Below are 20,766 nucleotides of genomic sequence, written 5' to 3'. Positions count from 1 at the left end.
TTAGCTTGATTAAAACCTACGAAATATAATCAGAAACATTATGATTATACAATTTTGGGTAACAAATTATGCTAGAATGTTCCAATTGTTATTCAATTATTTCTAAGAAATTATAATGAAAGAAAAAAGGATTGCTACTATTTCCATTATTACTATTGTAAATATTTTTGTATAAAAATATATTTTTAAAAAATTAATAATTATTGCTTACTAAAATCGTTTACAAAGTAATAAAATTTGAATTTTCAATTTATATTATAATTAATTTTAAATTTAATAAACTGATATTATAATTTTAAACAATTTTGATTAAAAAAAAAAAACTAGATTAAGTATAGCATTAATTTATTTTGGTTTATGTATAAATGATAATATTAATTTTAAATTATTTTATTAATATAAATTCAATATTATTTTATATTTATTATATTTTATATTTTTTTTTCGTGTTCAATAATTTTTACATAAAGTCCAATGAAATACAAGAATAATATTAATAAAAAATTCTTAAGTTTTTTAATGTGTTTATAATTACTACTTATTTATAGAGCAGAAAAAGAACTTAAATGTTTCTTATTTGTTTGTTTTTGCTTCTTATCTTTCTTAAGAATATAAATTAAATAATTTTCATATAAGATATTTAAGATTTATTAAATAATTTTCCTTAGACATATACAAAAAAAAAATAATAATCGTAGTTTATAATCAATAATTAATTGATAATATTAAGTAATTTAATACAAAAATTGTTTAGCTTATAAAAATTATTTATTATTATTATTATCAGTATATATAAATTTATGTTTAAATATACATTATTTCCTTTATATATTTTTCAATATTTATTTTAATCTGTATATATTTTTTTTTATTTATTTTCTCATCTGTAATCAGTATTTTCACCCATTGTCCAATAATGATCTAAAATATCTTCACTAGAAAACCGTACATCTGGATCTGATTGTAACATATTACTGATTAAATCTCTAACACCTTCACCAATATCAGACCAATACGGATCTGGAAATTCATAGACACCAGAAAGTATAGCATCAAATAATGGTTCCTGTTGATTATCTGGTGATACAAATGGTGGAAAACCGCATAATAATATATATAAAATAATACCGGCTGCCCAAACATCAATCTAAAATTTATAAAAAGAAGTTATAATATGCACCAATTTTTTTTTCATTTTAGCCAAATTTGAATTTTTCAATTAACCTTTAAACCATATCCAGTTTCCATTAATATTTCTGGTGCAACATAAGTTGGTGTACCACAAACTGCTAATAATGGTTCAGTAACTTCACATGCTAAACCAAAATCAGCTAATTTTAATTCAACAACATTACCTCTTGAATCAATTTCAACCTAAATATTATAATTTAAAATTAATATAAAAATTGGTTCTGAATTTTTTAATTGGCTTACTAATAAATTCTCTGGTTTAATATCACGATGTACAATACTCATGGAATGCAAATATGCCATAGCTGAAGCTAAATGTCTTATCATAACTCTTGATTGATCTTCAGAGAATCTTGTTACTTGTGTAATAGCGTCAAATAAGTCACCACCTTAGAAATAAATTCAAAATTAAGGAAATTTTGAATAAAATTAATTTTTTTTTTTTGTTATTATAACTTACCACCAACATATTCTAATACTAAATACATTCTATCAGGCCTATCAACATCCAAAATTAAATCAATAATATGTGGATGATGTAATTTTTTCATAACTCTAACTTCAGCATCAATATAATGTTCTTTTCCTTTACATTTAGATTTGTCGATAATTTTTAGGGCATATGTTTCATTTGTTTGTTTATCAGCAACTTTTAATACAACAGCAAAATTACCATCACCAACTTTATAATCGAGTGCATAACGTTCTTTTATCTCTAATGGTAAATCTTGTAATTGTATACCAGCATCAGTTAAAGTTTCTTCTAAACAATCATATGTAACATTATGTACATTTTTACTTTTAACTGGCATTTTAGGTTTTGGTCCAGAAACTGAAATTCCATTACGTAATGGTTTTTTAGTACTACGTATAACTTTTATTTCATCTAGTTCTAATTTAAAATCATCTGGATTAACACGTTCTGTACCATATGCAAAAAATTCATCTTCAAGTCCAAAGAAATCAGCTAATTGTAATACTGGTGTACCTGATATAGTAAAAACTTTACGAACGCATCCTGTATCTAATTTAACAACTTGTGTTATAGCTGTTAAAACATGATCAAAACTTGGACTATTTCTTTTATTCAATAAAAGTCGCATAATCTAAAATATAAAAATGATTTTTAAAATGAAAATATGGGTAATTTAAAATTATTAAATTTAAAATATTATACCTTTCTTGGTTTTGTACCATTTCTAATTAATGTAACTATTCGTGGATGCACAACACTATCACGTTCTGATAATTTCAATATAGGACTGCCATTTAAACCACCGTTCTTTAATGGAGATGATGGACGATAGGTTTTTGTTAAACGATTATTTTGTTTACTTTTAGCTAAAGCACCACCAGAATCAGATCCGCCACTACTACTACTTCCACCAATACCAATATTACCATCTACTGCAATACCACTATTACTGCCACTTGTATTATATTCAACTTTTTTGAAACTCTCATTATTACAGGAACAAATATAATTTTGACCATCTTCTAATTCATCTAAATTTGAAACTTTTTTACCAGTTAATGTAAAAATATTTCTTACAGCTCCAGGAATTTTAACATTTTCCTGTAATAATTTTGTTAAGTCTTCAGCTAGACTTTCAAAAGATCTACAAAATTTTAAAATAAATTAATTAGAAACTTCTAAAAAAAATTACAAATACTTTGCAATTTACCTGTAACGTTCATTTGAAACTGGTATTGTAATACCGGCATAAAATCGATCACCATTACGTAAAAATCTAATTCTTCTCGCTTTTCGTGTTGGTGTTCGGCTACTTGAGATTCGTTTTTTTAGAGAAGTCGTATTTGTTGTTGTTCCAATTGCTGCTGTTGCTGTTCCTGACATTGCACCACTACCACCACCACCACCACCACTTGTCATCGATTGAGATGATGAACCGGTTGTACCGATAGTATTTGTTGAGGTAACTGATGTTGATAAACCTGTTGTTCCATTTAAATTAATTGATTGAGGACCATCATCATTTCCTCCACCATTTTCATCTCCTATATAAAATTTTGTTGATTTACCATTTATATTTGATTTATGATGTCTTTGATTTTGATGACAAGTACCATTTTCTATAACAACTGTTGCATTCAAATTAACACCAGCCAATTGTAATTCAGCTAATTCTTTTTCAATTTCAGAGCTTGAACTATTACTACGACTATTCAATTGTTGAGATGAGGAAGCAGAAGGTGATGATGATCTATTGATTTGATCATCATTTTGTAATAATTGATTATGTAATATTGGTGTTACAGCACCAGGACTTTTAGTCTTCTTTGGATGATCATTTAATGTGGTTGCCGCTAAGGTATCATGATGATTATGATGTAAAAGATTATTTGTAGCTGACGGTGGAGCACTCACTTCCATTCTACAATTATAATCAAAATAATTACAAATTAATAAAATATTTTAATTGTATACAACGTATAAATAAATAAATTTTTTGAAATCAAAATTTATAAATTAAAAAAAGTCAAACAAATTGATTTATTTTTTTTTTTTAAATTATTGTTATAAATAAAGTAGAATTGAAAGATATTGATTAAAAATTGAAAGTTGGGTAATCATTTGATATAATAATTTATTGTCTTACTTACAATGATCTAGAAAAACGTTCTATTTACAAGGGAATCGGTGACTAATTTCAAGAAAAATCTTGCAAAAACTTGGTCTAAACACTCTTGGTTTCGATTTTGAATATGTTCTTCAGGTAAATTTGAATCGTTTGTTTAGTTTATAGCAAATAAGAACTGAACTGTAAATATTTTGAAAAGAGCTCCTAATCTCGGACATGGATAACGCAATTTCAATATTGATTTCAATGAAAACCGAATTAAATCTACATTTAGGAATAAGACTGCAAACAAAATCACTGGAAGCTGAAAACGCTGTGGAAAGGTAGCTTATTTTTAATTTTCTACAAGTTTTATATTCTCCAATTGGAAGGTAACTGATTATAAAATATCACCCAGATAACAAAGCTATTCTAGGTGATTTAAAAAAAATGCATTTAATGTACAAACTTTGTAATCTCAAAATTCAGAACTGAAAGAAAACTCTTAGAACGAGAACAAGTTCTTGAGACACTATTAATCCCATTTTTAAATCGACTACAAATCCGATTCCTTTAGTTTTACAAGAAAATATTAAAGATTATCCAAATATCAAAGTTATTGCAAATTCAATTAAAAACAAGTAAAAACGTTTCAGTCGGTATGAACCGATTGAATTATACCCTGCACCTTTCATTGTTGTATAGCAATTACTCAAACCTGTGAAACCATTCTATAGAAACTTCACGGATATGTCTGACCTATAACTGAACACACAACTACTAAGTTTCATGAATCTGACTTTATTATTTTTCCAAATATTTAAAATTAGCTTTTGGAGTTGTATGGCAGGTACCCGAACCTGCCAAGCAATTCCACTAAAACTTCGCTAATATATCTGATCTATAATTGGACACACAACTGCCAAGTTTCATGAATCTAACTTTATTACTTTTCCAAATATTTAAAATAAGCTTTTGGACTTGTATGGGGCCACTGGAACCTGTCAAGCAATTCCACCAAAACTTCAGAAATATCTTTGACCTATAATTGGACACACAACTGCCCAGTTTCATGAATCTGTCTTTATTATTTTTCCAAATATTTAAAATTAGCTTTTGGAGTTGTATGGCAGGTACCCGAACCTGCCAAGCAATTCCACTAAAACTTCGCTAATATATCTGACCTATAATTGGACACACAACTGCCAAGTTTCATGAATCTAACTTTATTACTTTTCCAAATATTTAAAATAAGCTTTTGGACTTGTATGGGGCCACTCGAACCTGTCAAGCAATTCCACCAAAACTTCAGAAATATCTTTGACCTATAATTGGACACACAACTGCCACGTTTCATGAATCTGACTTTATTATTTTTCCAAATATTTAAAATAAGCTTTTGGACTTGTATGGGAGCCACTCGAACCTGTCAAGCAATTCCACCAGAACTTCAGAAATATCTTTGACCTATAATTGGACAAACGACTGCCACGTTTCATGAATCTGACTTTATTATTTTGGCGAATATAAAAAATTTGCTTTTGGAGTTGTATGGCAGCCACCCGAACCGGTGCAGCTATCTCATTAAAATTTTTAGAGCATGTGTAGAATATAATTGGACACATGTATACAAAATTTTATATTTGTACCTTTATTAGTTTTTGAAATAATTAAAATAAACTCTTTGAGTTGTATGGCAGCTACCCGAACCCGTTGTCCGAATTGGTCCAATAACAATAGGGTTCGTCCTTGGCACAAAAGAAGCAACTTGTGAAAGTTTGGTGTCGATTGCATTATTCGTTTTTGAGTTATCGTGCGATCGGACGGACGGACGGACGGACGGACGGACGGACGGACGGACGGACGGACGGACGGACGGACGGACGGACGGACGGACGGACGGACATGTCTAAATCAACGCAGAATTTTACGCTGAGCAAGAATATATATATATGTCCATACCGCAGATGACTCCTTCAAGTAGTTACAAACTCCATACCAAAGTTAATATACCCTTCACGAAGTGCAGGGTATAAAAAGTCATTATTTTTTATTTGTTGTGACAATATTCTTGTTCTTCCCATACTCAATACTGAAGACGACATTGAAACGAGATTTTTAAAGTTTCTATCGTTTTTTTGTGTAATTTTTTTTATTTTACTTCTTTTTATTCTCACTTTTATTTTTATTTTTTCTATAAATATTTTATTGTTAGCCGAGTGCAAAGTGAATTTTTTTTATCGTATCAGTAAAAAGAGGAAGAAAGCTGATAAAAAAACACAATTATGAAAAAAAAAAAAGAAACACGTTTTAAAAATTTATAAAAATGAAAATTTCTTCACTTTATAACGCTTTTACACTGTGATATCGCGAAATATCGTAATCATAAGCAATGACGTCTTATGATTATACCGCGCTCGAAGCTTTCTAAAAACAAAATGACATAAGCAAAAGAATTTTGATCACAATATTCACAATTGCAACTTGCGAATATTTTTTTTTAAATCATAAGACATAATATTATTGCGAAAATTTGCAAAATTCTGTTAATTTATTGATATTCCCTAAGGGATCTTCCTCAATAGTTCCGTAACGCATAGTGAGTTGGATAAGTAGTTAGGTTTTACAATAATATTGTAAAAAATTTATTTTATACAATTTTATTCAATATTATTTTTCAAAAGAAGTTCATAGTGTTAATTTTTAAGTTCACGATTTGCAAATATGAATTGCCAATATTTGCAGATCAATCCGACATTAAAAAGACTGCTCTTGCATGACTGCTCTCTTCTAAAGAATAGATGTAGTTGAATAGCAGCGGTATGTAATATTGGTGTAATAAAAACCTGACATAAAATCTTTCATGTACTTATTTATTAAAACAAAACAATGGAGGAATACCTTAAGTTAAAATAGTTTTAAACAGTTTTATTGCACTATTTGGTTAATTAAATTCATTAATTTTTAAATATTTTTTAATTTAAAAGAGGGAAAATCTTTAATTAAGATGAATTTCCATATTAAGTAAAATATATAGTATTATAAATAAATTAAAATAATGCAAAAAATGTTTGCATACTTCAAAAAGACAACTAAAAAACCTGATTAAAATCATAAAAAACAAGAAAAAATTACTCTTAAGACACGTTATTTAACTTGACTTTCAATTGATTTATGTATATTGCTGATGTTTTTAATACTCAATTGAAGCCTACACATTTTGCTTTTCGTTTGCATTGAACTGCCTTCAATGTTAAACGCAAGTAAAGTGTTTAAAATTAAAAGTAATAACACTTATAATACAATAATGAAGTGCTGAAATGACATAAGGAACTTAAAATTTTTTTTACAAATGTCATTAAAAATGAAAGTTTTATACTTAAAAACAATAATGAAATTGTTAAATTGACAACAATAAATTAAAATTAGCACAAATTTGCATTTTTAATTTTAATAAACATGACAAAAAATTCATTTTGTTTTTTAATGATAAAATCAACAAATTTAATTAAATTTTTTTTTGGTCATTAACTAGATGGCGAATAAATACCAAGATTTTTTTTTTTTGTTTATTTAAGTATAAAGTTAAGTGTTTATTTTGAAGTTTAAATATTTTTGAGTTGAATGAAGCTTAAGTACCGTGGTTTTAAAGACACACTCTTTGACACTATTTTTGTAAACAATGAAATGAGCACAAATTAAAAACTGAGTTGCAAAATATACAAAACCCATCTTGTTTATAATTTATAATCAAGTTTGTTTATACATAATAGTTTATGGATCTATATATAACGGGTATTTATTTGTCTCTGTTACAAATTTAATATGTATGTAATTTTAAAAATGATTGAAAGTTAACTAATTCATCATCTATTTATGTCATTTTCATGACATTTTGGAATGTTTTACTCTATTGTGAGTAATTTCAAGTATATAATTATAAATAATTACTCACACGTGTTTGACATTTAAAGAGTAATTATTAAATTTTATTTTATACTGAAGTTAAAGTAATTTGATTTAATTGAGAAGATCATGATATTACTTTTATAATTAACAAGAATAAGTTAATTAGTATTCCTATTATAATAATGAACAAAACTAAACTTGCACTCAATTGAGACTGTGAGTAGATATGGTAGTGTAAGAAAAACTCATTCTTTTAATTAAAGTAGCAAATTTTTATAATAATTAACAATTTTTTTCACAATAACAGATATTTTTTAATTTTGAGAAATTCAATGAAATAAAGAAACTAACATAATTTTTTTTTTAATTGAATGGGAATTTCTTATGATTTTATAATATTAAAATTATTGTTATTTTCAATGGTCATTATAGCCATAGCAATAAAATAAGAGAAGTAATAAATCATTCGCAAAGTCATCAATATCTTCAATATTCTTCAAGGACGCGTTTAAGTAATTTAATTTGATTTGATTGAAATTTCAATGAAAAAAATTTTTATTAAAATTTTAAAATTGTTGTGGTTGAAGTAATTCCTCCTAGGTGGTACACAAACTAATTTTAATAATTTTTTTTTTTTTTTTTTGACAAATTAAAATTTGACAAAAGTCTAAAAGTTAATTTAAAAAATGTGCCAGTATGTTAAAATAACTGTTTATCAAATTATCACCCAAGTAAATGAGGTCAATGATATTTTTTATATTTTTTAAATCATAAATTTAATCGGGTTAGGTTAAGTGTAGAGGCCATCCGATCATGCACTTAGGTCAACTAGGCCTATTGTGATACCGCTGGATCTTCATACTTCTACCCTCAACATATACCCATTCGAGACGAGAACCAACCCAAGTCCTTTATTAGCCGGTTTAAATTCTTGTCATTTACATAAAATTGTTTAATAAACTGAAATTTTATTAAACAAAATAGTCAATCGCATTACTTAGAACAAAATTCCGTCTTATTACCTTGTTTCTTTAACTCAACTGTCTTGGCATATTTTTCAAAAGCTATACAGCAAGAATTATCAAAACGTTATAAAAGAACAGAACATATTTTCCTCTTCAAATATACAAAAATCGTATTGCACCCTTTTGACTTAATTCGCAATTGTATTCAACTTTTATGATATTACTTTAAAATTCTTAACTGTCATCCTAATGGTATAGGTTTACAATTTCGAGAAAACATAATTTTCATCCAGAATATAGTAACAATTTTGAAAATCATCATAAATTCGAATCAGGAAAACCGATTGTAAAAATCGTTTATATTGTTTAAGGTGAATGGCCTTACCATTGCCTTGATCCAAATAAAATTTAGGTTTAAGATGTCCAGCTCGGAAAAATAACAAGACAAAACTTTAATTTACTAAATGAATCCTTTCCATTTCATCTAAAAATACTCTTTTTTAAATTTTAAATTCTGAGTCATCTATTCATATTAATGCTTACGTCACATATGGTTATCATTGACTTCTCTTTTACTAAAACGGAAGTCAATTTCAATTTTTTATCAATAAATCATTAAAAGTATTTAATAAAATTATTAAGGAAAAAATATCTCGAATTACCAAATTTAATGGCTAATCCTAATTTATTGTAAATAATACATAAGCATCATAAATTTATTATGCAAAATCTCAATTTAAGTAATAAAAATTCCAAATTAAAAAAAACAACAAATCATTAAAATTTCTCTTTAATTTCCATAAAATTCAATATAGTTTTGCACCTTATTTAAAAAAATAAAAAAACAAATTCTTTTTTGTTTCGTAAATAAAATTCGATTAATTTAAAATCGAAATAAATTTCATTTATGTTTTTTTTTCTCTATTTATATTAAAAAAAAAGCTACTCAATATAAACTCATTCAAATTCCATTTTAAATATTTTATTGTTTTTTTGTATATTTTGTTAAAAAAAAATATTAAATGCAAACTATTCAATAAAAATTAATCAAAATATTGAATTTAACCAAAAAAGAGTATAAAAAACTAAAAACAGAGATGTGACAAAATTAAAACTTTTTCTTTTCTCCCCCATCTTCATTTAATCACCAACCAACAAAAAAAAAACATTCAGCCAAAAAATGTTAACAATAATGGTAAAAAAACTGTTAAAAAAAAAGTGAAAATGCATAATAAAATCAATAACCTTTGTTATATTTTAAAAATTACGCAAATATTTTTTTTTTCTCTCTGTGTATTAATCACGATACGTTTTAAACGATAGCCTTGGATTAAATAAGTGAGGTATTGTTATGGTAACGAAATTTTACAAATCTCGTTTTCAACAGCACTGCATTTCTCTGTGCAAATAATCTTTAAAAGTCATAAGTGACCTTTAGCGAAATGTCGAACCCTTGATTTGTCTGTCGGTCTACTTTATACACAGACGGCCTGGCCTGCCCTGTAAAGAGAAATAATCAACTGAGTCTCTTGAAATTCAATATATGTTTCAAAACTGTGTTGGCTAAGGTAATGAACTATGAATTTTTTTGGAAATAACAGGGCACGAAGACCGGACTTTAACTATGGCTGTTTGAAATTTACCTAACCATTCGACCAATATTCAAGAAAGTAATGCAGAAAATTTTGCAAACTTAAGTAAGTAAATATTTAAGTTTTATTTGTTAATACAAATGAATGACAATTTTCTTAGGGAAATCGGTTACCAAACAGCTAACCTTTACTAAAGCACAAATTTACATTCTTGAACGTATATTATTATACTTTTTAAGTCGTTTTATTCGGAGTACGTCTTCAAAAGAGCAAGCAAGATATTTTTTGGAATTTATATTTATAAAATACACAATTTAGTAGCTTATATGCTGACCCCGCGTTAGGTGTTTTTTTTTTCAATTCGTTTATTATGGTTTTTTTTTTTATTAATTATTTATTGAATGTATTGAAAACGAAAACATTAATAAAAATTTAACAAAAAAAAATATGTTTGCTTTTATAGTTTTTTTTTTAATTTTAATCACTTAAAAAAAATTATGAAATAATTATTAATTAGATTTCAAAAAATTAAGTGGTGTACCGATACTAGCATGTTGAAATTATGATGTGCACTAAGCATTTAATCAGTCAACATGCACTAAAAAAAACAAAACAGTTACTTAATTAAAAAACTATTAATGCGTAAATAACAAATAAATTTTGTTTTTTATATAAATAAATGTAAATTTAAAAAAAATTATAATTAATTATACTTAATTCGTGAAATAAATATGGGGACAGAGTGTCTTCTTTAATTATGATTTTTTGTCGTCCGTATTGTGTATACGAGTACAATAGGTAGGTTATGTGATGGCAACAAATTTTGCATATCGAGTTTTCGGTGGGAATGCACTTCTTCATGGTAGAGAAGTGTAAATAAACTGATCTGCGGCCGTTTTTACAGTTTTCACCATATCTGCGGAACGAATTGATGGAATTTCTTGAAATTTGATATTTGAGTTCTGGTTGTTACCGAAACTAACTGGCGATCATTTCAGGGAGTTCGGGTAACAAAAAGTGAAACTCTACTAAGAGCCAAATTAACATTTTTCTAGGTATGTTAATTATAAGCTGTCCTAAAAATTGGAAAGAAGTATTTAAGACATTTTTCTAGTATTCTGCAACACTTTCACTTAACTAGACAATACACATTGCGGTCGGTTATGTGCTGACGACATCAGATTTTTTTTGTTCTTTTTCACTCCTAGGAGGAGCATAGGACTAGTCCATGATATCATGCCCTAGTTTCATTGCGTCTTATATTTAAGTAGGTAGGTGACTAGCCTGCCGTAGTTTTTATTTTTATTAAATATTTAAGTTTATTAATATTTACTGTTTATTTTCTCATAGTTTTTTAATATCGAATATTGTGAATATTTAAAAATTACTTGTATAATATTCAATAATATTGTATATATTAAGTTCTATAATATTGAATATAATTTTTATAGTGACCTGACCGGGATTTGAAATCGAGACCCTTCGGTTAAAGGACCGGTGCCATAACCACTACACCAATTGTCAGGTAATTATAGTTTCCTTCTTTAATAACTTCTAATAAATTGATTGAAAATCAAGGAGCAATTTCGGGGACTCCCAGACGACTTCATTTAATGGTGATTGCCCTTTGGTTTTATTTCTTAAATACCATTTAAAGATTTTTATTTTACAAAAACTTGAATGCAAAATCCGAATTGATTTCAAACTCTATGAAATGTAAACACTTGCTCCTGTAAACACTGCACTGTAAACACTGCTCCAAATTTTACCTTTTCATTATAAAGCTACAATGCAACGGTATTAAGTAGTTCACTTAGAATTCGAACACTCTACTTTCATTTATAGTAAAATACATATATGCCCTTGCAAATTGGGCACTGAGAAAAAACCATTAACAAATAATTTAAAATTTTCTCTACTTAATGTTTAGCCAGACACTCCTAAATTAGAAAATTTCTATTACATACTAACTAAAACTGGCTAACTTTAATAGATTTTACTATACAATTTACATTTACTGCAAATATTTATTTAATTTAATTTTAAAATTTTATTATTAAATAATCGCTTTGCATGCGATGCATAAATCAAAAAAAAAAAAAATTACTAAAAAGATTTTATTATTTTGGCGCAAATATAATAACGAACTTCAATAAAATTTATAATGCTAATACACAATAAAAAAAAATATTGTAAAACCATAAAAATTATATTTTTTATAGCAAATATTGTTAGATACCACAAATAATTACAGTGCAAATTAAAAATTTGAAGTGCAAATATTATTAATTTTAATGTTAAATAATTAGCAAGCGTATAACATAGCTTATTATTTAATAATACGCTGAACCTCATATTCTCGTACATAATTTGATTTATAACATAATGGAACAATGAATAATTAGAAAAAAATAGTCGGAAAGAATTGTGGAACTCCTGATAAAATTTTATAAAGTTCTACCATGAGGTTTTGAGAAGAGACGACTCATAATATTTCAATGAAATTCTATAAATTTAAGAACACCTTGTTATTTTAAAAACAAATCTTCAAGAGATATCCTCGATATCCTTTTCTTGATTACAATTTTCATCTAAAACGTGAATGGAAAACGAGTGAAAGAACATACATACACATAAAGTAAGTATGTAAGAAAATTCTTTAAAAAACTTTCCTGTAAAATGTAATTTTCCATTTACTTTACTTTAACGAGTGAGGCGAATAATTTCATCTTTTTTTACTATGAAATTGTTATACATACAAATTTTAGTTAAAACTCTTCTTTCTCAAACCTAAGCATCTTGAACTTCTCTTCAAATCAAACTTTTTACTGACTTAGCATTTCCAGGTGGTTGATTGTGTCCTTTTTATCAAAACTCCCTCTGTTTTAAACTTATATTCAATATTTAAAATAATTTGAATCAAAGAAGCTCTACAGTAATTTTAATTTCATAAAATTTTCATGTTTTTACATTTAAAATCCCCTACTAAAGAATATTATTAATATTTTTCAAATATTTTTTCTCGTCGGCTTAATACTTAAAATTATAAACAACAAATTTAATCTGAAGTTCCCCCGTTAAAATTCAATGTATATGTAATCCGCATAATACGTGTGTTTGTAATCACAATATCCTACGGATATCACATACCCCCATAACAATATTCATACATTATTAATTTGAAAAATTTCATATACAAATAAAAAATTAAATTTATGAATATTCATTCATCAAACTCAAAAAAAAAAATTATTAATCCGATATTTTCTCATGATTTCTTTATAAATCAAATCAATAATTGAATATGAGCGGATAAATAAAAATAAATAATAACAACAGCAACAAAAATGAAAGATATAAAATTAAATTTAATTGAATTTATTGCAAATGCATTTTTTTCTTTTTAAAAAAAAACATTTTAAAAAAATCAACAAATTGGAAATAAAACACAACCACACACACGCATTTCTTGTTAAACATCGAAAAATCGAAAAAACAAATTATAAGTATTTCGAAATTCATAAACAAAAACAAAAAAAGAAAACAATAAAAAAGCATAAATTAATTTTTAAAAATAATAAGAAACCCACACCAAACCAAAATAAAATCACTGATAATAAAAACAAAAAAGCAAAAATATTTATAAAGAAGAACAACGATTAAAAACAGCCCCCTCACTTTACCTCTTCTAAGACACGTTATATTTTTAATACTACCTATATGTATATCAGTTACCTTATACAATAAACAAACATTTGAACATACACTAGCAGTATAACAAACAGAGAACACAACTTGTATTAAATTAATCTAGATATACGCACACATACACACATTTTGTATATTTATGTAGGCATTCGCATCTACTTCATTAACAGTTCAACGACAAATAAGTAAAAATCGAATGAGTAGCTAGAGTACATGAGGTGTAAAATACCAAATCATTCGCATTATTCATGACCACAAACTATCATAATACAATAAAAATGTATATATATACAAACAAACATATATACTCACAGAAATATTCACTATTCCATTTCGAGACGTCTTAAAAAATTTTTTGTTTCAAGTTGAACAACTTTTTATATTTTAAATTTTGAAGCTCTACATATTTTTATATACCTACATACTTAAAGAGATATGAGAACACTGACCATTACTAATACACTACTATACTCTTAGATTTTTTTTTGTTTTCTTATTGTGTTGCACTTGTTTTATTTTTATAATAACATTTTATTGTTTATTTACAGAGTGTCTCACAATATTTTTTTTGCAGCTTTCTTAAAATTATTACTAATAAATAATATTGAAAATTTAGAGTTCTCTATTTGCGACAAAGAAGTAAATAAAGTAAATAAATACTTAAAATTGAAAATAATTCTTTAATCTTTTCGTATTATTAAACAGTAGGTTTATATGCAACATCAGTCTATATAATTAATAATAATTACACTAATACGAGACTTCAAGAACATTATTAGAACCTTCTTATTATGTAAGATTCTTAAAAAGAAAATTAAATCATTTATGAAAATAACCGCACGTTCCAAAAATTTGAATTTCTCTCATCTTAGTATGGCAATTTTAAAATTTCAAAATCCTTGTTATTGATTTCATTTTGGATTTTTCAATTAAAAGTTGCAAAGAAATAAAAACTCGATAGTTCAAATTACCAAAAACCAAAATTACCTTAGTATAGAAGTATTGAATGTTTATAAATAAAATTTTTATAAAAATTATCAATTAAAGGATTAAATAAACAGTGTCTTAAGCCTCAGTAAATTATATTTTTGAGAATAGAAGAAGAACACCTCTATATAATCAACAGGAACGAGAACGGAAATTTCTGAGATTCAAATCCTTGTTACTGATTTCATTTTGGATTTTTCAATTAAAAGTTGCAAAGAAATAAAAACTCGATAGTTCAAATTACCAAAAACCAAAATTACCTTAGTATAGAAAGTATTGAATGTTTATAATTAAAATTTTTATAAAAATTATCAATTAAAGGATTAAATAAACAGTGTCTTAAGCCTCAGTAAATTATATTTTTGAGAATAGAAGAAGAACATCTCTATATAATCAACAGGAACGAGAACGGAAATTTCTGATTTTTCAACATTTTGATATTGTAATAAAATTCACAAAGTATCACCCAATTGTCTCCAAAGAACTAAATATTATTTTTTTTTTTTCTTAGACAACAAATTTTTTAGTTTAATAAATAAAACAAATAGTATAACTTTGAACTGCTAATTAAATTATAAAAGGAAATTAGCGAAAACAAATTTCAGCACTTTAGAAAAATCTTAAATTCTAATTAAAATAATATGTTCTTATTCCTTTGTAATAAAGAACATAAAAAATGTCGTACATTAAAATATAAGACTTCATTGTTTCTGAAATTAACGTGGAAATATTAATTTGTAATTAGATTTGCAAATTAGCATCAAGTTTTTTTTAACATGAAAATATAAAAAAAAACTTAATAATCTTACTGACGTCACCGTTAACAGTGACTATCGTAAATTGCATAAACTATTATATTTTATTTATGTATAACCTTCAATTTGTTAAAGTAACGTCCTATATTAATTTGTACCATTATTATTTATTACTGAATAAAATACTAGTTATTAAACTACAAATAATTATTAAAATAAAAAATAAAATTAATTTGCTGTTACATACTATGTAGATTATATAATTATTGAGTATACAAATTAATTACTGTTATTATAACAAAACACCTAGTGGATAACTATAGTATTAATAATAAAAAAATGCGTGTATAAATTACTTTTATACGTTAGAACATTAAATAATATTGCAATGACATGAACAAACACATGCATTTAATATACTTATCGACAATGTCTTGCATAAATGCCTTGAAGCACACTGTGGAAAGTACGTACACTTAAGGGCTACTGTATAATTTTGTATATGTAAGTGTACTTCCGAATGACAATTTAATTCTTATAATGTGAGTATTTAGCAAGTTCATTTTCATTTGAAATTAAAAAAATAAATTTCTAAACACTCTGTACTTATAATACAAATTAATAATTTGCCATATGATGATTAGTCATGTTTTTTTGTAAAACAATACATGTTATCTATAAAGTAGACAATATGGAAAATATAAATAAATAAACAAATACAAAAATTATAACAACAACAAATTAATATGGTTACAAAATAATAATAATAATAGTATTATTGCAACAAAATGAATACTGTACTTAGATTATAGAGAAAAAAAAAAAACAAATACTTAAAATAATAAAGGAATAGAAAGAAAATATTATTAAAGAGGGCAAGAAGCGCCCGACCGATTATTAGTGTTACCGCTCTTCTTTTCAAATTTCATAGTAGATATTTATAGTTGTTGAGTGCGTATTTATTCAGAACTATAAAATAGATTTCAAATATAATATAAGTACTCACTAACTGAATTTCCATCAACAATATAAGTACAGGCACAGTTAAATAAGTTTGCGAGACCTGTTATGAGTATACTTATCATAATTTCCTGAAATTTCAAAATCCCTTGTTTTAAAAATTAAAGAAACAATTAAATTATAAAGAGTTAATTTAAAAAAAAAAACGGAATTTTTGATAAATTTCGATCATTTTCAGTTTAGGATTCGTGTTGAGCAATGTTGACAATCAATACATGTCTGTATATTAAAAAAATCATTCTATCTGTTGTAATTCGTGATTTATAAGAGAAACTAAAATGATAATTAAGTATAAAAAAAATTAAACAAACTTTCAGTTTACAAATCAAATTACTTTAAAAATTTTGGAAAATTGAAGAAATTGAAGGATATGCGGTTAAGTGTTGCCTTACATTTACAAGAACGCTAAAATTAGAAGTGGTTCTGAAAACGTTTTTCATGGAAAATACTTCTTGACTATTCCTTCAAACTCTCCTTGTAAACATTTTGAATATCCATTGCCTTTGTTTAAGGATCTAAAATTCATGAGAAATTCTCTTAACACTTATGCCCATGAACTTTATACTCCATTTAAAGTAAAATGGCAGCACTATTAAATTCTCATTCGTTCCACTATATTTTATTTATTTATTTTAATTCATACATATCTGCTTTCTTTACTCATTAAAAATATTTTTTTTTTTTTAAATTCTTAGAAAATGCTGATTATGATGATAAGGCAATCTACAAAGTTTTGATTAAAAAAAAAAATATTTTCCGTTTTTAATTTCTTGAAAATAATAATTTTCTAATTTGATTTTCTATACACACTTACGCAAATTTTAGTAGAGAAACAACACATTTATATACACTAACTTATAAATACTGTTATTATTTTGTTGTTGTACAAATTTTGAGAGTAAATTGGAGCTCTTTTCTCTTTTATATATGTAAAGTAGTTTAGTACTAGTATACTAATTATTAGTACGAGCATAATTTATTAACATAACTCTATTTAAGTCATCAACCTACATATATTAATATTCATAATTTAAAATATTAATAAAATAAAAATTATGAAAATATAAAAAAATCGTAAAACGCACATGTGTTAATGGCCGCAAAATTAAAACAAAATTTTTTAATATTTTTTTCTAGACTTGTTTTACCTTTTATTATTATTTTTTTTTTTATTATTTTGTTTAACATATATTTAATTTCAATTTGATTTTTACACTTTCTAAATCTGTCAAAAATTTCATGCAGAAAAAATTAACCATATTCTATTTTGGTTGTTTGTGTAATTGACGAAAAAAGTGCGAGTAACATTCATGAACATGATTTAAAAGATGGTAGGTAATCCATCAAAAAGCCAAAAAAAAAGAAAAAGAAAAAACCGTATCAAATTAATGGTGTGTAAAGTAGCACATTTCCAAATATGAACTAAAATCATTTGTTAATGTTTAGAAGAACCTAAAATTGCCGAATCCTTCAATTTACTGCCTAAAAAAAACCCATGCTAACAATTTGTGAATAAAAATGCAACGTGTTTAATAACGGTTAATTTCAACGGTAATTTTGTTATTGTAGAAAGAAGTAATTTTTGTTTTTGTTTTGGATTTGCGGCTTAAAAAATTTGGTTTTGGCTAATTTACAAACGTTGTATAGACACAATAAATTTATTATTAAAATTTTTTAGGTTTTTGTGAGTCGACAACTTTTGAAAGCTGCTTAAATAATAATACGATTATCAACAAGCTCCATTTGAGCATTGAGGGGTCATAATTTTGAAAAGGAAGAGAAGTATACCTCAACAAACTTCATTTGAGTAAAACTGTATAAAATTTAAGCATTCTATCCAAAATGTTTGTAAACAGACGCGCAGATTGACGAAGCACATCACCATATTTTCCAATTTTTATTAAACAAAATAATACTTAAAAAAAGAAAAGTGAAAGAAAACAAAACGAATAGTTCATTCGTCGCATAAAAAGCTATCATTATTCATTGTAAAGAAAATAAGGTAAGGTAAAAATAGGAATTAGGCAAGGTGATATCATTGGATTTTGTGACATGATAACACCCTTTTCGTTTTTTTTTTTATTTCTTTAATTTTTTTTAATGAAATTTCATTTTTATAAAAATAAAAAGGTTTTTTTTATATTCGCATCAAACAATACACCTTGAACACATTAATACAAACTATGTGTGTGAAATATAAATGTAGCACAGCAACAATGCTTAGTTAATGGCTTGGCATCTCTGTACCTTACTTACCAACGAGGTACAAATTTCAAAATTTTGATTTGCTGCCAACATGTTTTAATGTTTAATTTTAATATTTCTTATTTTGCATTTTTGCATATTAGCTGTTAAGAGTATAGTTGTTAAGAGTTGTGTTAAATTTATTGCATAATCGCGCGCTAATAGAAAATATTATTTCTCTATTGTTTTCCATGTTTTTGTTTTTTTGTGTTACATGAAAATTGTGAATGGAATGTTGTTAATTAATAACAGATTATTTTCCTTGTTAAACAAAAGGAATGGAAAAAAAATTAAAATAATTTTTAATAGCATGCAAATTATTAATAATTTTCATAACAATTTGTAAAATGTATGAGATTACATAATTATGGTGAAGGTATACACAAAAATTTGAAAGAAAAATGCAATGGAATTTGAATGAAACAACAAAGAAATAAAAAGAGAGATTTGTAATTTTTGCTCCAAACACGATTATGAGTATTCAATTGAGCTCTTAACACGAGCCTTAATTTTTGACTATCAAACATTCTCCGTAATATATTGTTAAATACACTATAAATGTAAAATTGTTTTGAATTTAGTGTCTAATACAGGTTCCAAAAGCTCTCATTTATGCAATTCCATAATTACATTAATGAAAGCATTTGGGAAATGCAAATTAGTGAGAGAATGCAAAATTTTGTTTAACTTTCATTATTCTAATTTATTTTTAATATTATCGTTAATCGTTATCATTGAGCCGAAGCGAATAGTTTCATTATTTTCTAATTCTTTTTAGAAAAATAAATTTAAAATTGAAAAAAAAAATTAATGCTATCATATAAAATCTATTATACACAATACTACTATATTCTTATGCAAAACATTAATTCAAAATCTATTCGACATTTCTAAATTGTGTTAATGGGAAGTCAATTGAAAGACAAACACTCTTGTTTTTGAAAAGAAAACAATTAATTATTAAAATATTTGTGTCACTTCTTATAAACACATTGCAGCTTTCAGTTTATTTATTAAAATTACTGGAATAAAAATAAAAAATCCCCAAGTGATGAAATATTTTAAAATCTATATATAAAAGCTCCATAAATTGGACAATAGAAACAATATGATGATATATTTATATATACAATTTTATATGCAATTCTCTTAAATTACAATAAATAAAAATTATTTCTATTATTATTATTAAAATTGAGGATAACAATAGATCATTTTTATTATTGTTAAAAATAACAGCATTGGATTGAAAATTAATTTGAAAGAGTCCTCATTTAAATAAAATTTTAAAATGGTGTCTCTTCATTTATTTAATATAAAAATATGTGTATATATATATATATATATATATTTTGACTGCGTATATGCACAGTAAATAAATAAAGTAAATAGCTTTTAACATTTTAAAATTTAACACAAAAGCATAATATTTATTGCACATTAAATTAAAGTTAATTTAGTGAATGAATAAATTATTATGCAGAAGAAAAATCCTTAATAAGTAATTACAAGTTTAACTAGTTAAAGTTTAATTGAAGCCTGACAAACACATTTATGCAATTGATTTATTTTAATGTCCATTCTGGAAAAATAATCAAATAAAGATCAACAATTTATTAAATATTAAAATTCATTGTGTATAATTCAAAAGAAATGATGTCGGGCAAACAGTTCCAAATACCCCAAAAGAGTATATAAATAGTCTTATTGGCCCCTATACCCAAACTACACCTGAAGAGTTTTCTGAAGTGAAATTGCAGTTATTATTGTCGGGCTCAATTAAAATTCATGTTTCTGGACGTAATAAAGCCAA

General features: G+C 25.5%; 1 protein-coding gene across 2 annotated transcripts in view; it reads right to left on the bottom strand.

Moving 5' to 3' along the window:
* Positions 1-532: 532 nt before the first annotated feature.
* The window catches only part of LOC129606104 (serine/threonine-protein kinase GA29083), a 133,762-nt gene continuing 113,528 nt past the window's right edge, over positions 533-20,766 (bottom strand). Inside the window, exons 1-7 of one of the 2 annotated variants that reach the window (XM_055516210.1) lie at positions 9,893-10,015; positions 2,877-3,587; positions 2,369-2,810; positions 1,652-2,297; positions 1,435-1,580; positions 1,225-1,374; positions 533-1,147 (exon numbers count right to left, since the gene is read on the bottom strand). In XM_055516210.1, coding sequence (XP_055372185.1) covers positions 881-1,147; positions 1,225-1,374; positions 1,435-1,580; positions 1,652-2,297; positions 2,369-2,810; positions 2,877-3,586 — 2,361 coding nt within the window. In that variant the 5' untranslated portion in view covers position 3,587; positions 9,893-10,015 and the 3' untranslated portion in view covers positions 533-880. Of the gene's footprint in view, positions 1,148-1,224; positions 1,375-1,434; positions 1,581-1,651; positions 2,298-2,368; positions 2,811-2,876; positions 3,588-9,892; positions 10,016-20,766 lie in introns of those variants that run through there. The other variant, XM_055516209.1, reaches the window with a different exon arrangement.

Source organism: Condylostylus longicornis, unplaced genomic scaffold (assembly GCF_029603195.1).
Source record: "Condylostylus longicornis isolate FDR11 unplaced genomic scaffold, ASM2960319v2 ptg000017l, whole genome shotgun sequence".
Lineage (NCBI taxonomy): Eukaryota > Metazoa > Arthropoda > Insecta > Diptera > Dolichopodidae > Condylostylus > Condylostylus longicornis.
This window is presented reverse-complemented; position numbering and strand designations above follow the sequence as displayed.